Source organism: Ptychodera flava, chromosome 15 (assembly GCF_041260155.1).
Source record: "Ptychodera flava strain L36383 chromosome 15, AS_Pfla_20210202, whole genome shotgun sequence".
NCBI classification, from domain to species: domain Eukaryota; kingdom Metazoa; phylum Hemichordata; class Enteropneusta; family Ptychoderidae; genus Ptychodera; species Ptychodera flava.
In genome coordinates this window covers 39718580-39738315 of record NC_091942.1, presented here as the reverse complement: position 1 = coordinate 39738315, position 19736 = coordinate 39718580, and the positions used below count along the sequence as shown (strand labels likewise).

General features: G+C 33.9%; 1 protein-coding gene across 2 annotated transcripts in view; it reads right to left on the bottom strand.

Moving 5' to 3' along the window:
- Positions 1–1521: 1521 nt before the first annotated feature.
- The window catches only part of LOC139152167 (4-aminobutyrate aminotransferase, mitochondrial-like), a 57813-nt gene continuing 39598 nt past the window's right edge, over positions 1522–19736 (bottom strand). For both annotated transcript variants that reach the window (XM_070725287.1, XM_070725288.1), the window contains exons 11-15: positions 12424–12561; positions 11868–12035; positions 9231–9377; positions 7377–7488; positions 1522–6190 (exon numbers count right to left, since the gene is read on the bottom strand). In XM_070725287.1, the coding sequence (XP_070581388.1) occupies positions 6075–6190; positions 7377–7488; positions 9231–9377; positions 11868–12035; positions 12424–12561 (681 nt within the window). In that variant the 3' untranslated portion in view covers positions 1522–6074. The remainder of the gene's footprint in view (positions 6191–7376; positions 7489–9230; positions 9378–11867; positions 12036–12423; positions 12562–19736) is intronic.

The following is a 19736-nucleotide window of genomic DNA, read 5'->3' as shown; positions in this document are numbered from 1 at the left end:
TTAACTTATTCTCTATTTTACAAAGACTTTTAAAGCTGGAATATAGTATGTGAAAGATTTTTATGATGATTGGAGGTCCTTTAACATTCAAAGCTATCAGCCCTAGAGGTATCAGTAATAGCCATATAAATAGGTTTCAGTGGATCACTCCAATTTCAGCTATTCTGTAGGTAGTTAAACACCAAGCCTTGGAAAAGTCAGGCTGACATAAGCCTTTGTCTTTGTCAATTATAAACCATGCATCAGGCTCTGTACCCCTGAAAAAAGTTACAGCTAAGTTAGTCTACTGGATGTTGATTAAAACAAAGGCTCATACCTCCCAAAGCAAACAGAAACTATCAATTCATTTTAATATTTCTGACTACCAATGGAATTATTTTATACATTACCAGGACAAGTTGTAAGAAATATGAAAGTCAGAGAGTTCCAATTCAAAATCTTAATAATGTGGTCTGTAACAATTTTATACTTTTTCAAATTGGTAAAGTTGACAAGTCTGTTTGTAGTTTTTGTAAGGTTTTTAATGAGAAAACTGAGCATTTTCTCTCAAATTGTGTTTTCTCTGCCTCTTTTTGGCAAGAAGAGATGACTTGGTGGAAAGACATTGCTAAGGAAAATATCAACTTAAATGTTAAAGACAACCTTTTTGATGTTCAAAATACATAAAAAATAAAAAATAAAAAAATACACGTATAAGCTATAATATTCTGCTGAATTTAGTAAGCTTGCATGGAAAATATTAATTTAAAGTATCTGCGTTCTTTGACTCTTCACATGGGTTGTTTATGGCTGGCTCAAAGGGGACTGCTTGGCAATTATTGGTACTTTGTAACATTGTAGTGCAGAATGAAATCCATGAATTATGTAAACTTTGGCATTGGTGAGATCTAGCTGTTTCTCAGCCTTTCAATGTACTTTTGTGATCGGTAAACACTTTCAAGTCACCTAGTCTTTATTGTCAAAGTCTTTATCATCAGACGGCTTCTGAACTTAAGCTAGAAACATATGTAGTGTGAATGATGTATGGTCAATGAGATTCTGTGCTTTTTACCACACAATTCACTCCATTTAGTTTTATTTTAGACGAATTAAAAACCTAAAGAAAGAACATGGAAACTGTCTGCAAAAGGTGCAAAATTATTAGCATTGTTTGAAAACAATGGATGTGCCTGTTTACCGACAAAAGGATTGTGACAATTCAAGTACAAACAAACATTCAGGCCTATGGAAAAATACTGATGATTGAATGATGTTGCATTACAATCAAGGGTAGATAAAAAATAAAGCGTGGTGGCAAAAAGTAAAAGAAGGGAAGTACCGCCCCTGGTACCGCCCTGCTAAAACCCCTTGGGGAGATCACTGCAGGCTTGCTTTCCGATAGTTGTATGCTAGTGTTTCCCAAAACTCTTTGGTATTCCCAAATATTGTAATATATGAGAACAGTTGAAGTGTTGTGTTTTACAATTGTAATTCATATGATAAGCTGAGATGCTGCTGTAAAGAAGTTCACAGAAACACCACTTCAAACATTTAACTGATCACAAAACTTTATTATTTTGATACACAATTCTAAAATGTACAACTACAGATGTAACAGTCACTGACGTCCAAACTAATCAGCAACAATTATTGATTGCATGAAAAAATAGCATCTTAAGAGCAGCTTATATGGTTACATTGCACACTAATTAATGGGAAAAATTCAAGCTGACTGTTTCTCTAAGAAAATGCTTGATATTAATTAAACTCAGACACTAGTGGAAGTAAATGACATGATGTTAAATATTTGCAATTTTTTGAAAATTGTTGACTTAATATGCTATTTAAAGTCTATTATGATGGTGACTGGAACAGCAATTCTGGTGATTTCTTTTTCTTACAATTTGTACAAAATAGGATGATACAAGACTGAACGACCCATTGCTCGAGGGTGCTGTTTAAGCTCCCCCTTCGAGCAGGGAATGTAGAGAACGCCCTCTATAGCAATGGAACTTCCAGTCTGGGATGATACATGGCCTAAAATGAACCCACAAACCCAATATCAAGGTGATAAGGTTGGCCATTTTGCAAACATCTTTTACCAACAAAGACAAAGGGTCATATAAATTAAAACATTGTCAGTTCTATCAAATTCCAATCATTGACAATGTATGGGGTACCAAAAGACAAATTTTTCAAATTTTCTTTTTTTCATCTCTTTGAAAAGTTTTGCCTCAGGAATATCCGAAATATACAAATATGTAACGTTTACAATTATTTGACCAAATGTCAATAATTTTGATGATTGTCAATGATTAACTTGATTTTTTGTGAAAAATAAATCAAAATGGAAATAAGTTACTTTCATCTCAATTTGAATATCTGAATGTGGATAGTCCTTTTGAATTTCCAAATAAAATCCATTATATTACCATACCCTGCCTGTCGCATTTTGATTGGTCGAGCTTAACCATGTGACTGACCACAAATACACAGTAATGGTCTGTTTATATGCCCGTGAATATGAATAATAAGATTAACAACTCAAAGTATCGTAACTTTACAGCTCAAACATAAATCATAATTAATCACAAAATAAAATGGAGCACTTGTGGGCCAGGTTGAGATACTTTTTTTCTGAAAATATTTCCAGATTTGCCAATATTTTACAGCGCACGTGACAGTGCGCCGCGTATTGCTCAGTTCTGGGGCCAAGTTGTCGTTCGCTCTGAAAATTTCCGCAAATTTTGACGGTTTTCTCCGGTTTGTTGATAATATAATGGAAATAACAGACTCCGCACCGACCATTAACATTTTTGGGCGCGGGCTCGAGGAAAGCCAAATTAACAGGCTTGGCAACCCTCGCCCATCAATTTTTGGCTTTCCTCTCGCCCTTGCCCATAAATAAACGTTAATGGTCAGCACGTCGTCCGTTATTTCTATAATATTTTGTAAAATTAGTCTTGACTGAAAAAATAAATTTTAAAATTAACTTTTTCAAGAATTGACTTTCTCAATTATGAAATGATACTTTAAAGGCAAAAATACAAGCTACTAAGTTTTATGAAATTTGATGCAGTATTTCTTGACAATATCAGCCTCATAATTGACATGATACTGCTACATATGTCGTGAAACAAAATTGTTGTGCATATGTATGGCGTAGGCGAATGTCGTTGTACCAACTCTGAATGATATTTGTAGAAATATGTCTGAGTTATGACTCTTTACATGACAAAAACATTACAAAATGGCCACCAGGCAGCCATTTTGAATTGTATTGTGAAATCAATAGACATGCATATTTATTACATAGGTCATTGTCCTTGTACCTACTTTGGATAAAATCAGTTGATATATGTCACAGTTATGGCTGCGGACATGAAAAAATTGTAACATATTGGCTACCACGCAGCAGATGTATTTGATCTTACCTTAAAAAAATACAAAGTACATATGTATGACATAAGTAGTGTGCCCTCTAGTCTAAGCCTATTTGGCGTCCATGACTCATGAATATTCTCTGTACGCAAGAAAATTGTAAGATGAATAGGAAATTATACATTGTGACTCAAGAAAATTTCTCAAATTTTTCAATTGACTCAGGAATTTCATGAAGTCCCTTTTATTAGAGGGCACACTGGACATAAGTCAATGTTCTTGTACCAACTTTAATAAATCGGTTGATACATGTCTAAGTTATGGTTCCGGACATGAAAAAATCATAACAAAATGGCTGCCACGCAGCCATGATCTTATCGTACAACAAATTGACGTGCATATGTATGACATAGGTCACTGTTCTTGTACCAACTTTGAATAAAATCTGTTTACCGGTAGACGTGCCTGAGTTATGGCTAAGGACATGAAAAATTTGTGAGAAAATGGCCGCTATATGTGCACATATTGGATCATTTCTTGAAACAAATTAATGTGCAAATGTATGACATAAGGAGTAATCCTTGTACCAAGTTTGAATGAAATCACTCAAGGCATCTCTGAGATATCTGGTGAATGAACGGACGCACAGACGCACTGATTAACATCCAGACGCATGTACGGATATGACCAAACATATAAGTCCCCCTGGACGATGTCCGTAGGGACTAAATATCAAGAAATAAAGAAGAGGAAAAACATCTTTCACTTTTGCCTTGCAATTCTTGAAGCAAAGACTGTTTCATCTTTTGTCAAAATCAACACAAAGAACGAAATCACCATTGATGCAATATGACACAAACTTGAAGTTCAACTACTGATATACAATTGCTTCATATTTAAAACAGCTAGGCTCTGAAAGTAAAATTTTAACACTTAATTTTCCATGAATAATCTCTCCCATGAAAAACTAACATGGTTGATTGTTATGCTTGGCTGCTTTACAAATCAATGGCAATTACTGCTTATAAAGGGAAAAAGTCGGCTATTTGTCATGAATTTTATTTGGTATGAGATATTATTTATATTGTTTGACAAGTTGAAAGATACATATATTCCATCCCTGCTGCAGACACGATACATGAAACCAACACGAGAAAGAATAAATGGGCATGAGACGGTTTCATTTGTCTAAATCGGGGCCAAATAAATGCATGGTCACCCATTCATTATCTTTCAACAGGTAAAACAATATAAATAGTGTCTCATATCAAACAAAATTCATGAAACATAGGGCCAAAGTCCCTGAAGCTATGATGGATACAAAATTAAGTATTTCCTGCCTGTATGAAATTATCTCACTAAGGTCATCCTAGGGACCTGTAAAACAAATATTAAAGCTGTCTGACCAGCAGTTTTGAAAAAACAAGTGTCCCAACAGTCGACAGAGCTCTGCTGTGTTATGTAGAGAATAACTTTTTGTCACACAATGAAGAAGGTTGATATCTTTGATAGCTCATTTCAGGATGGCGTGACCAAAAAAGGCAAAATTAGCTGCAAAAATACAAAATTGATGATTTCATCATAATTTCACTGTATTACATTAAGATAAAGCCTAGGAACCTGTATACCAAATATCAAAGCTATCAGATGAGTAACTTTTGAGGAACAAATATTTTGACCAAAAATGGCAAAAATTGACCCTAAAGTACAAAAATTGAAGATTTCATCAACTTTCAATATATCACACTTAAAGACAACCCCTAGGGACCTGTATACCAAATATCAAAGGCATCAACCAAGTAGTTTTTGATAAACACATTTCTTGACCAAAAATGGCAAAAACTGCACCAAAAATACAATATTGCAGATTCATCATATATTCAATATATCATATTTAGTTTATCTGTAGGAACCTGTATTCCAAATATAAAAGCTGTCAGACGAGCGGTTTTGATGAAATAAAGTTTTGACCAAAAATGACAAAAAAATTCCTTACAAATACAGATTCGCATATTTCATCACAATTTGAACAAATCTAATTTGGGTTATCCCTAGGGACCTGTACACCAAATAACAAAGCTGTCTGACCAGCGGTTATGAAGAACAAGATTTTTTACCAAAAACGCCTTTTTTGGCATTAATTTGCATATTTCTAACAACATCAAAAAATTAAAAAATATGTTTCTCAAAATCATATTTTTCATCTACACAACAAATATCAAATCAGTAAGTACTGCGGTTCTCAAGATATTTGAGTGGATGGATGCCTCATAAACGAACATACATACATACATACATACATACATACATACATACATACAGACTGATGCCGGACGGATACCCATCCCAATTGCTATATAGACTATAGTCTATAGTAGTTAAAAATGGCCGACATTGTCCCTTTAAAGCAAAGGATGTGCACAAAAGTCAAGGTCCTGTTCTCAATTTCCCCTTAAAAATAGCCAGACATTACAGTAAATCGAAGATATTTGTCTCAACAATACATTATTATAGTTAATTTATACTCAACACATATATCTTTACCCATCCTTTTAAATATATCTATTGAAAGATTTAGATAACATTGTACATAACACAGACATTGCAGTTATATACTGTCTACTGTACACAAAATCTCTATTTATGGAATTGTACACAAATTTCTGAATTTTGTTCGTTCATCTTGTCCAAGCTGGTGCATTTGAAATGAATGTTTAATTCATCATAACTTTATGGAACATCTCCATTATGATATCGACATGGTGTTTCTGGAAGACTAAAGTTGGTCGAAATCGTATTGACTTTTCTCCACAGCTACCCAAGTGAATACCTGAAGGGGTACAGTATAAAATGAGAATGTTAGTTGTATCGGTGGCTGAGACATACCAAAATCAAGGCCAAGTTCATGTTACCACTTGTGATTTTTATTGGCAAATATTAGTGACCTATCTGATAAAAATGGTAAAGCAATGTTTGAAAACATGTGTGACAGAAGCCAATCAATTTGATTCCGGATATCACGAGTACTCCATAATAGACAGAAATGGCAAAAAATGCTGCAATCACTTACTCATCATAAAATGGGAAAGTATATTATGTAGTCATGAGGAACATGTTAAACAAAAATATCTCAAAAATTTGAAGGTGCAAATTTTATAATAACATACAACCCTGCACTTAGATGGTTCTTGTATGTTTTAAGACATACAATCAATGTCAAAATACAGTTCACTGATCTTTTACCAGTATGATAAGACCAAGCCAAACATGGTAATTCTGGCCTATCATTTGAATGCTGTGTTTTAATTCAAATATCTGAAGGTACAAATCAAGGAGACTTTTGTGTATTTTTTTTGTATTCTGAGCTTACAGACTGAAATTTCAAAGCCTCAGTGATTGGGCTCTTCAAATATTTTCCCGTATGCAGGCAGCATCTCCAGGACGGAAGAGCCAAAGAAATCAAAAGCACTGAAGTTGTTGCAAAAATAAACAGCATTTTTGACAAAATGTAGCACCAGAAATGGAACAACACAGGAAGCCTTAATACATTTGTAATTCCAACAACAATTACATGTATAAAGGGCTTAAACTCTCTGCAATACATGTTTTTCACACCTTTAAGTGGCCACGGGTGTATAATGATTTGAGAAAACAAACGCAATATGATGGATGGATGAAAGAAAATGATAAACATGAGGGATAGCATGCCTAATGACTGAGACCTAAACCTTACATTTAAGATGTCTCATTCGAGCAAGGCGTAAGCTGAAAAATGATGCCATGTACAATTATGATTACTGAAATCATGCCTTGCCTCTTTCTTCTTCATCTTTTCACTAGTTGTTGCTGTGTGTGTAAAATATGTCTCTATATTTGTCTCTGTATTTTCCATCCGAAAACTAGATCTCAAATGGTCAACCAATCAACATTTTGCTTGACAGATAATGTGTATGTATGAACAAAACGAAACAAATTTACCAAAATAATAGAAAGTGATAGTACAATTGCTGTTTTACCTTTGTTTCTCATGTCCTGAAGCAGTGACTGCATGGTATTTGTATTTTTCACATCTATTGCACAAAGTGTACCTACACCACGGCTAGCACTGAACACATCTGGATAGGTATTCTGCACATGGTAACCAATAAAAAACTTTTAATTAGTTAACCCTTTGAGCGCTATAATTTTCTCCCACCAAAATTTTAGTGCAAAATTTTACCAATCTTTATGAATTTTTCTGTAATTTTTTGATAAATTTGGACCAAATGGACATCACATTTCATTGGCTACAGTCATTTCTCAAAATTTTGGCAAAATCTGGGAAAACTGACAGGGGTTTATTTTATGTAGGGGTCAAAAATAGACTTTGGCGAGCAAAAGGTTGATATCTCCTGTAACTGCCACAACAAGTTCATTTTAATTAATTCTACGAAATATCTTCTTCTGCCTATAGTTTTTAATAGCTAAAAAATTACAAAGACCCTGCAAATGAGATGATAATTAGAATGCCGTGATCATCAAACTTCCAGCAAAGGTATTCCTAAGTATGATCAATGAAAAAAAGATGTTTCGTCAAAATCATTGCATTCAGTACTTATATACATGGTTTAATCAAAGGAATTCATTAAATATCCAACAATATTACCATAGCTGAATTTAGACCACACAAATTCTTGTTTGTACTGAAGTGTGTAAACAACTGACAAATAATGGATAAAAATATCATTTTAAAATAGTAAAATGAATGTATCACCACAACATGAACACCCTAACTCTACTTCAACTCAAGGAACACACATGCTAAACATCAAAGCAATTAAATGAACAGTTTTGAGGAACAGTTGAAAACTCACTAAAATCCTTAAAGAGTGACTTTAAAACGATTCAATGAAAAAGTGAAAAAAATTATCTTGAGATATTTACAGGTATGACCATCTTATCAAGTTTAGAAAAAAGTTATTGATAGAAGGGTTTTGAGATATCTCCATCCACATCCAATGACATTTGAAAACTAATGGCACTAGTCCATTGGACGTATGATTAAAATGTCTAACTGAGATGATTGCAACTTAAAACCATAGGGATATGACCAGAAGTTTTTTGAGTTCTAGGGCTTTTTACCATTTTCATATTTTCAATCTCATTTGCATTGTTTCAGGACTTGCATCTTTTTGAACAACAGGAGCTCATCAATCCAAGATGTATCCTGAGATTTACTATTTAAAAGTGATATCCATAACTATTTTTGGAGTGGACAGCCAGCAAGACATTCACACATGCATACATACATACATACACACACAAATATATACATACAGACATACAGAGACATATTTTACACACACACACACACACACACACACACACATACACACACATATACCGGTACATACATACATACATACATACACAGACACATATGAAGTTTCCAGTGTCGTATACCATACTTATGACAAATGGGAGCTAAAAACTGTACAGAAAGAAAATCTTTCTTAATTTGACAAAATCTACCATAGATTAATATTGACTGTGAAGGTAATATATAAATCACCAACTCTGTAACTATAACCTATTGAAGTCAACACAAGTCAAATAATGCTGACAAAATATATAATTAAAACTGAAGTAATCTTAACGAAATGCCTTTTTTCATTGCATTTGTGACTTGCATGAATGTCACCTTTCCAGTAGTATAACTTTGGTTTGGTTCATTTATGCATTGTATCAAGATTGATGATGATCTACAATCATAAACATTTTCATTTTCATCAAACAAATATCAGAGTAGATTAAAAAATAACTCTGATCTATTGTATTTTTTAATAATAAAATGAAGAAATAAATGTTTGACAAACTTATCCTCTGCCTACCTCTAATTCCTTTAAGTTTTGAAGTAGATATTCTCCAGTGTCTTTGGTGTTCTGCAATAAGTTATCTTTCTGAATTGTTTCAATTACTTTCTCTAACAAGATCACCTTGCTTGGATCCCCCATCCAGGTGTTGAAAATGCGAAAGCCCTGTTCAATAAAATAAAGTATAATGGTTAAAATAATGAATAAATATAAATATATATATATATATATATATATATATATATATATATATATATATATATATATATATATATATATATATATATATATATATATAATATATATATATATATATATATATATATATATATATATATATATATATATATATATATACAAAATTCAAGATATCTTCACATTATACATAACACTGTATAAGGTCCACCTAAGGTACTTGCATGCTAATTTCCAAAGCAATCAAAACAACAGTTCTTGAGTTGGTAATTTTTTATAGTTTTCACATTTTAAGCTCATTTGCATAATTTGGGCAATGAAAACTTCATTTGAACAAAATCCCATCTGTAGCCCATGATGCATCCACATACCAAACATAAAAGCTGTCTGTCCAGCTATTTTAAAGAAAAAAGGTTTTCAAAGAATTTTTTACCAAAAATGACAACCAGATGTGAACTGAATGTGCTCACGTGTTTTACAATAGGTTCATTAATACACAGTCCTAGTAGTACGCTTCACAGAACAATCATGACAGATTATCTGTTATATCAACACATGTAGCACGTTTCATCCAATTTAATGCTGTAATTTTGGAGTAATATCACTGACTACAAAGTTCATTAAATATGTACGGTAAATGAGCCCTTAATTAACTTCACACTACTAAATACTTTACAACATGTCAGATATCAATCGGATCAGTATCTGCAGCAGATTTCATTTCGGAGTTTTATGACTTATTATAAAACTTCATAAAATATGCAAATGAGCTATTTATTAACTTAACACTGCCCAATTCTTCTCAGTACAATTAGATATTTACCAGATCAATGTCTGTAGCAGGTTTCACCTAATTGGTTGCTGTAATTTTAGAGTTATATACCTAATTACAAAGTTCATTGAGTATGCAAATGATTGCTTACTTAACTTCACACAACTAAATGCTTTACACTACAGTTAGATATCTGTCGGATCAGTACCTGCAGCAGATTTCATCAAATTTGGTGTAGTTATTTAGGAGTTATATGACTAATTACAAAACTTCAAAAAATATGCAAATCAGCTATTATTAACTTGACACTGCCCAATGCTTCTGAGTACAATTAGATATATATCAGATCAATATTTGTTGCCTGTATCATCAAATTTGGTGCAGAAATTTCAGAGTTATGTCATTAATTACATTAAATATGCAAATGAGCAGATAATTGATATGACACTCACAATATCACCATAATGTTCTGAGATTGTCATCTGTGAAAAGTTTTATGAAATTTTGTGCTGTATTTCTTGATATATGTCGACACTGTCATAACCGTCTCCATAGGGAAACCATTGTACGGAAAAAAATGATATTGCATAACTTCATTAATATGCAAGCCACACTAACCAAAATCTAATCAGATCTTACCATGAGCACATGGTACCTGTCTACCAAATCTGACTTGAATCTGTTCTGGTAATTTTGCCAATTTTATTGTAATTTCAACAAATTAGAAGAGTAACTTCCTTGCAAACATCCAACCAAAATTTGAGAGCAATTGGGCCAGCGGTTTCAGAGAGGAATAATTTTACTTAAAATGAGGAAAATAACAAAAAAAAATCAGCAAAAATACAATGATATTGACAGACATACTATACCTACACACATACATACATACATACACACATACATACAGACGCCACCAACTTCAGCTTATACAATTATGAACCTCACATTGTTATACCAAATGTGAGCTAAAGATCATTGCTTGAAAATGATAAATTTGTGCCCTTTTACGGAAAAAATTGATGCATTTGTTCAGGGACAGGACTAAAACAGGGAGATGCGCAATGTACAATCACATCACAAGTACTAGAAAAGAGAAATTTTTTCACTTCAATATTGCATTATGAACATCTTTTAATAGTTTCCCTCACATAAAAAATGTTTACTTCTGTAAGATTCTTACCTTGCACACCCTCAAAACAAGCCATAAGAAGTAACTTTTTCAACACAATAAATCTCCTGAATGAAACACATCTAAATCAACTTATTCTCCTTCTACCAAACCAAGAATTGTTATTCAATGAGAAACTTGAACACTATATTTCACACTATAAAAACTAAGAATGTCCTGGTTATTATTTATCATTTTCTTATGTATTAAAAAATTGAATCCTGTTTAAAACCTTTTTTTACTGTAAATTGGGATGGAAATCTTTATTTACAAGCAAGCAAGCATACCTACTGTATTATTATCATCATCATCATTAACACATACAATTATGGTAAAAATAATGATAAATACTTGCAGCTTCTATAGTACCGGTAATAGGGTTTGAGTCAATATGGTGTTCACACTTCTGTCCAGGCATCGTTAACAACCTTTCTTTGATAATTTTTACTTTGTGTGGCTGAGAGTTTTTTTACATTATGCGGTTAAATTCCTATTCAAATGTTGATTATTCATACATTACCGTATCAACAGCCAACTTATCAGTGTAATAAAGTCCCCCAGTCAACATCTTCTTGCTGAAGGTCACAATATCCGGCGGTGTTGGAAGATTCCAGTGTTCATGTGCCCAAAATTTTCCAGTCACTCCACAACCTGACTGGACTTCATCAACAATAAATGCCATATTATTCTGTAGGGCATAAATACATGTATTTATTAATGTCACTTCACCGAAACAAGTTGTGGCTTAAGAATTTCAGTGCCAGGAATATATTGATATGTGTTCTTGTGACAAATGACACAACAAAGAAGACAGCAGACACAATTAAACATAATTTGTTAACATATTTCAATTGAAAAACTGGTTAAGTATTTCAAAAAGATGAGATTTTTAAAATTTACCCTGCCAACAGAGTGTGTGAATATCTTTAGAGTGTAGTGCAGGATATTGCTGAAAAATCAACATATAAATTGGTAGTTAAACTTTTTTCTCAATTTACAAGGAAGCCAAACTTAACTGTAAATTAAAACTGATAATGGACAAACAGTCACATACCGGTATTAGTTTTTCTACATACCTCATCACAGATCCTTTGCAAAGAGTGAAAAAATTCAGCAGATGCATGATTGTCCCCACCCTCACCTTGGATTGGTTCTATAATCATACCAGCGACATGTCTCCCTTTGCTGTTATACAGTTGGACCAACTCATGGATCTAAAGGTAACAGACAGAATATGATGAGGTATGTGGAAAAGAAATCATACCTCCCTGAAAGAAACATTTCCCGTATGATAATATAACCGTATTCACATCCATTACATCTCTAACAATGTGTCTGTCACATTGACTTCATAATGATGAGAGTCCATGTTGTGACATCTATGATGATTCCTTCATAACGACTGTATCAAATACCTTGATATTGTGATATCACCAATTTCAATGTGAATAATTTTGAACTTACAGGTATATCATGATGATTCTTTTTGATCAGAAATGATGTATGCATGTATGACTTACGCTGGACTATTTTATTCTTGCTACGCTATTGTTGCTCTACTTCAACACCAATCTAAACTTTTTCTTGGGGCATACCATTCGGTATGTAAATAATTAATTGTGAAATATCTGTACTCTTGATATTCTTAAATTTTAAAAGTGATTTCTGAAAAATTTTGCCTAATTTGGAAAAGATTGCAGGGCTATTTACAAACCCTTCCAAAAAGCCAACATGGCTCGATTATTTACAGCAAGGCTACTCTACCTGCAAAAGATATAAATTCAACTGAGGCAACAAAAACATTTTTTTCTGAACAACAGGTGAGATTTCAAACTTCAGTAGGTGCTTACAGCCCAAGTTTTCTTTTAGGGGCCATGGATAATTAAAACACGCCCACAGTACAGGCAATGTCTGTGTCTAGGGGGGAAGGGGGCTTGGCTGTATTAAAGGGGAAGTTCACCAAGGATGATTTTTACATACGTGCTAGCTTTGTGGCCACTTACCCTGGAAAAGCTATTTTCGCCATTTATAACTCTCAAGATTTTTTACAAAACCGATAGAAATAGTACAGGAAGTTGCCCATGTAATTTGAATCATGGGAAAAAGCGCCAAGCTTGGAGCTTGCATAATATGATATGGAAGGGACCATTTTCCCATGGGTATGGCATTGTCCACTCACCCATGCTTAAACCAGGCTGTGCGTATTTACATAACTTTTGTTTATACTGAGTATCCTTGCATAAACGATTATTCACTTATAATAAACTGTCCACTGTCAGATTTTGTGTTGCTGTTTACTACCGTGTTACTGTGAGTGGACAATGTGGGGGCCATACCCTTCCATATCACATTATGCAAGCTCCAAGGTTGGAGCTTTTTTGCCATGATTCAAATTACATGGGCAACTTCCTGTACTATTTTTATCGTTTTTGTAAAAAATCTTGCGAGTTATAAATGGTAAAAAATAGTGACAACATCACTGTTCGCTCCCATATAGTTATCAAAACAAGTCAACAATTGTATGAAACATGGACATACATATACAGACAGACTGACATACACAGACTGGCACAGAGTGATGACATTGACCCCAAGTGTGCCTTGGCCCATGGAGATTGGCAGATCGTCCATGTAGCCGACACGAACACGAAGTGTGTGTTACCGGCTATCAAAACTATGAAAAATAGTAAAGAATGAGCTACAAAATCACTATCAGTTTTAAGTTGCAGGTAGAATAAGTCTGTGCCTTTGTAAAAAATACTAAAAAAATAGTAGAAAGTGAAGAACCAGCTGAAAGTTAGTTGAGGAGACCTTAAACCGCATATCATTTGCATCTCATTGTCGGCTACATGGACTGTGTGCCTGGAGATTGATAAAGATATAACAAACAGCTGAATGTAATGATAAAATAGATAAGTATAGACCTATACAGGCACTGAGAGTGAATATGTTACAGCAATTTGATTAGTTTCTTTTCCTTTTCTACTTCTGTGATAATATTTAAGACAATCAATCTGCAAGGCAGTTTATGTATTGACAAATATGTTGTCTTTTACAAGCACACAGTAAACTGTTCTTGATTTTTCATTTACAATATTTGACATAGACTGAAATACATAACATGCAACCAATGTTTACACTTTGCCCATACACCAGATACATGGAGAAATTTCAACATACAATCATCAACTCAGAAACCCCACAGGAAAAAGTAAACATTGTTTTCTTCCAGAACAGCTGGTACATCCACATCTGGAACAACTTACAAACTTAACCAATTAAACAAGGATGATGACACAAGAGATAAAGTTAAACTGTAGTGAACTTGACTATTCCTTTCAAATCCTTATCTAACTTGACATCTTAAACTAAAATACACTGCATGGTTAATTGTGCACAAAAATACATCGGGGTGGACCATTTGATAAGGGATGGTGTCTGGAAGATCGATGAGGTACATTATCTTTTTTATCCGATCCATTGTACATTCTTTTTTACCCACTCTCCCACCTTTTCTTTTTGTCAAACCTTCTCTGGCTGAATTTTTTATTGGCATTTGTTTGGAATTTTTTTCGAAATCTGCCAGGATTTTTTTACCGCATTTCAACACCAAATACAGTTTACCATATCAAATGCTTACTAAATCACCACATTACATACTCTTAGTTCCGGTAGGTATAAAATTACCAAAAAAATCTTAAAAATACAAAACGAAAGATATCCCAGTAAAACTGAAAGTTTCGCAAAGTTGCCCCAAAAATTCAAAATTCCGGATTTCAACTTAATTTCAATATATCTTATTAAAAAAAACCCTAAGGACCGGTTTACTAAATATCAAAGAAATCAGACTGGTAAATTTTGAGAAACAAATTTTTTGACCAAAAATGAGAAAAATTGCCTCCCAAAATACAAAATTGCAGATTTCATCCTAATTTTAAATATATCTAATTAACATAAACCCTAGGAACCTGTACACTAGATATCAAAGCTACCAGATCAGAAGTTTTAGGGGAAAAAATTTTTGACCAAAAAAGGCAAAAATTGCCCCAAAAATAAAAAAAAATTGCCAGTTTCAACATACCTTCAATACATTATATTGAGATTAATCTTAGATACCTGTATACCAAATACATGTATCAAAGCTATCAAATCAGCAGTTTTTGGATTAAAAATTTTTTATCAAAAATTGGGAAAATTGCCCCAAAATTACAAATATGACAATATCAATACAATTTGTACAAGCATGACTGAGGTCATTCTGAGGAACATGAATATTAAGTTTCATAGCAATCAGACAAGCGATTTCAGAGAACAAGATTTTTTGACTAAAAACGGAAAAAATACCCTAAAAATACAAACATGCAAATTTCATCCCAATTTTTGCACACATAATTTAGAATACCTAAAGAAATCTGCATACCAAGTTTCAACCAAATCTGACCGATGCTTACTGAGTTTTAGCCATTTGCAGGATTTTTTCCTTTTTTCCCCCTCATTTGCATATTTTGGCACTGACATGTTCATTTGAACAAATTCACATCTCCACCCCAAGATGCACCTGTACACCAAATACTAAGACAGTAGGTGCTACGGTTTAGGAGTTTTTGATGTGGACGGACTAACAGACATACATACATACTTACATACATACACACAGACGCCATTTTGCCACCTTATACGAATACCTCCCATTTGCATATATACATATGCATATATGGGAGCGTAAAAATAGTTTTTCCTGGGTAAATAACCACAGAGCTACCACATATGTAAAAATCATCTATGGCGCGTAATCAAGGCCAATATTTGAACTACCAATTTTCAACTATCGAACTCAACATTCAACATTCAAACTCCCAATTTTCAACTATCGAACTCAACATTCAACTATCGAACTCAACATTTGGGATTATTCCCCATTTTCAACTTTCGAACTCCCAATTTTCAACTATCGAACTCAACATTCAACATTCAAACTCCCAATTTTCAACTATCGAACTCAACATTCAACTATCGAACTCAACATTTGGGATTATTCCCCATTTTCAACTTTCGAACTCCACATTTTCAACTATCGAACTCAACATTCAACATTCAAACTCCACATTTTCAACTATCGAACTCAACATTTTCAACTTTCGAACTCCACATTTTCAACTTTCGAACTCAACATTTTCAACTTTCGAACTCCACATTTTCAACTTTCAAACTATACATTTGGGATTTGTATTCTCCCTAGGCATCCCTAACTTGCTTCATTGTAGTTACCCACGTTTTTCCTTCTGGGCTATACTACGTCAGAACGCGTCATAGATACGTCATATGACGTTTCGGAGTTTTAGAGTTATTCCTATGTGATGTTCTAGAGGGTCCAAAAATATGAACTGGAAACACTTGTGATGCTATAACTTCAAGATTTACTGCCGACCTCCGCCTTCACCTTAATTCGGTCGCTATCATGTCGTCTAATGACAAGAGCATGCGTGCGTGGCTCGCCATGGCTTATTTTAAAATAAACGTTTCGCTTGTTAATTTCCACACTAACAGCCAAAACACAACTCAGACACTAAACACACCAAAGCACATACAAGACAAGATGGCTGATGTGTGAGGCCACTTTTCCTTTATTACACCGTGGAAACTATGTTCAACATCGTGTATTTCACGTTGAGCGGCTTGCACCAGCTGGACAATACGCTCACTACACATTCCAATGCCACTTAACTGTGACAAAAGTCTAACAAGACTCTCATACCTATGTGACACATCTTCCCGTCTGTCGGGCTGGTCAAGGTCAAGTAGCAGCCTAGACAAACTACCACTGACGTGGTCACGAACGAACTCGGTGTCGTCCATGTTCAAAATTAACTGCGAGGTCACCATGTGTTTGGGACTCCGTAACAAAGTGATAAGTAGTTTCATGTAAAATGACACTGACGATTTTTTAAAGTCGTATTTGACTATATGTATGCTCATTTTGGCTTGTTTGCTGGCTAGTGGTCTAGGGGGACCTATGACTTCGAAAGCTGAAAATGAGGAATACGAATCCAAAATGTTGAGTTCCATAGTTGAAAATGCGGAGTTCGAAAGTTGAAAATGTGGAGTTCGAATGTTGAAATTGTGGAGTTCGATAGTTGAAAATGGGGAATAATCCCAAATGTTGAGTTCGATAGTTGAATGTGGAGTTCGAATGTTGAAATTTGGGAGTTCGATAGTTGAAAATGTTGAGTTCGATAGTTGAAAATGTTGAGTTCGAAAGTTGAATGTGTGGAGTTCGAAAGTTGAAAATTGGGAGTTCGAAAGTTGAAAATGTGGAGTTTGATAGTTGAAAATTGGGAGTTCGAAAGTTGAAAATGTTGAGTTCAATAGTTGAAAATTGGGAGTTCGAAAGTTGAAAAAGTGGAGTTCGATAGTTGAAAATTGGGAGTTGGAATATTGGCCTTGATTACGTGCCATAATCATCCTTGGTGAACTTCCCCTTTAAGATTACCGCCCGCAAAAATCGCATTACATATTTTTATATTGCCGCTTCTCACTAACACGTTTTTTTCGTAATGCAAAATATCGCTAAATTGTTTGGCATGTATTAGGCCAGTGCAGCACCGGTGCTACACCAAGTTTGATTTTACGGCAAACATGAAATATTATGTATGAAAGAACTAAGACAATGAAGGATGTAAAGTTAAATTGCAGAAACTGTGCTACAAAAGGAAAGAGTTGCAGGTTTGATGGTATTTGTCAGATTACAAAGATTTGGTGTGTTACCGCATTGTTACAATGATGTAATTACTGATTGTAGGTATGCTGATACAGAATGAGGCTTGGTTGGATTTTTGCACTTCCAAACTTTTGTTCAGGGGAGGGGAGGGGTTGACTTAATTTTTGTGCATAATTTTGGTATGACAAATTGATTCTGAAGGTTGTTTTTAAGAGTCAAACAAGTTTTATTGCATTAAAACATAAGGCCAAAGTCCCTGAAGCTACTATAGACATGGATACAAAATTAAGTATTTCCTGACTGTATGAAATTATCTCACTAAGGTCATACTAGGGACCTGTAAACCAAATGTTAAAGCTGTCTGACCAGCTGTTTTGAAAAAACAAGAGACCCAACAGTTGACAGAGCTCTGCTGTGTTATGTAGAGAATAACTTTTTGTCACACATGTATTGATGAAAAAGGTGGATATCTTTGATAGCTCATTTCAGGATGGCCTGACCAAAATGGCAAAATTAGCTGCAAAAATACAAAATTGATGATTTCATCATAATTTCAATATATTACATTAAGATAAAGCCTAGGAACCTGTATACTAAATATCAAAGCTATCAGATGAGTAACTTTTGAGAAACACAATTTTTGACCAAAAATGGCAAAAATGGCACCAAAACTACAAAATTGCAGATTTCATCAAATTTCAATATATCATATTTAGTTCATCTGTAGGAACCTGTATGCGAAATATCAAAGCTGTCAGACAAGCGGTTTTGATAAAATAAAGTTTTGACCAAAAATGACAAAAAAATTCCTTAAAAATACAGATTTGCATATTTCATCAGAATTTGAATAAATCTAAGTTGGGTTATCCATAGGGACCTTTATACCAAATAACAAAGCTGTCTGACCAGCAGTTATGATGAAGAAGATTTTTTTACCATAAACACCTTTTTTTTGGCACTAATTTCCATATTTTCAACAATATCAAAGAATTAAAAAAATCAGTTTCTCAAAATCATATTTTTCATCTGAACAACAAATATCAAATCAGTATGTACTGCGGTTCTCAAGATATTTGAGTGGACGGACGCCTCACAAACGGACATACATACCGTACATACATACATACAGACTGACGCCAGACGGATACCCATCCCAATAGCTTCTATAGACTATAGTCTATAGTAGCTAAAAATCACGAATTTTAATTGCCTCTTTTATTTGAGATTTGGCCATTTTTAAGATTTTTAGGTCATATTGGCTCATAATAGATCTGTCTGATGATCACAATGATGCTTATTGTACACTTTCTCAAAATTATGAACTTGTTATTTATCATAAGTGCCACCACTTTGTACAGTCTGCCATGTTTTCCTGAAGATCAATGGTGCTAGTGATAAGGTATACTTGTTATTGCCATGGCATCTACCATTTGTCAGGTGTGAGCTGCACACACATTTTACATTTCTGTACAACTCTTTCAATGCAGACTAGCAAGTCCTGAAGCCTGAAACTTTCATTTACATACAAGTCAATTTTTTTGTGGTGTAGAGCAGCACACTATGACGCACACTTCAACTTTGAAAATTTGCACAACTAATACAACTTTCAGAGTTAGAGTCCCAGTAATGATATGGACAACTTAATAAAAGGATAATCTAATCATACTATGC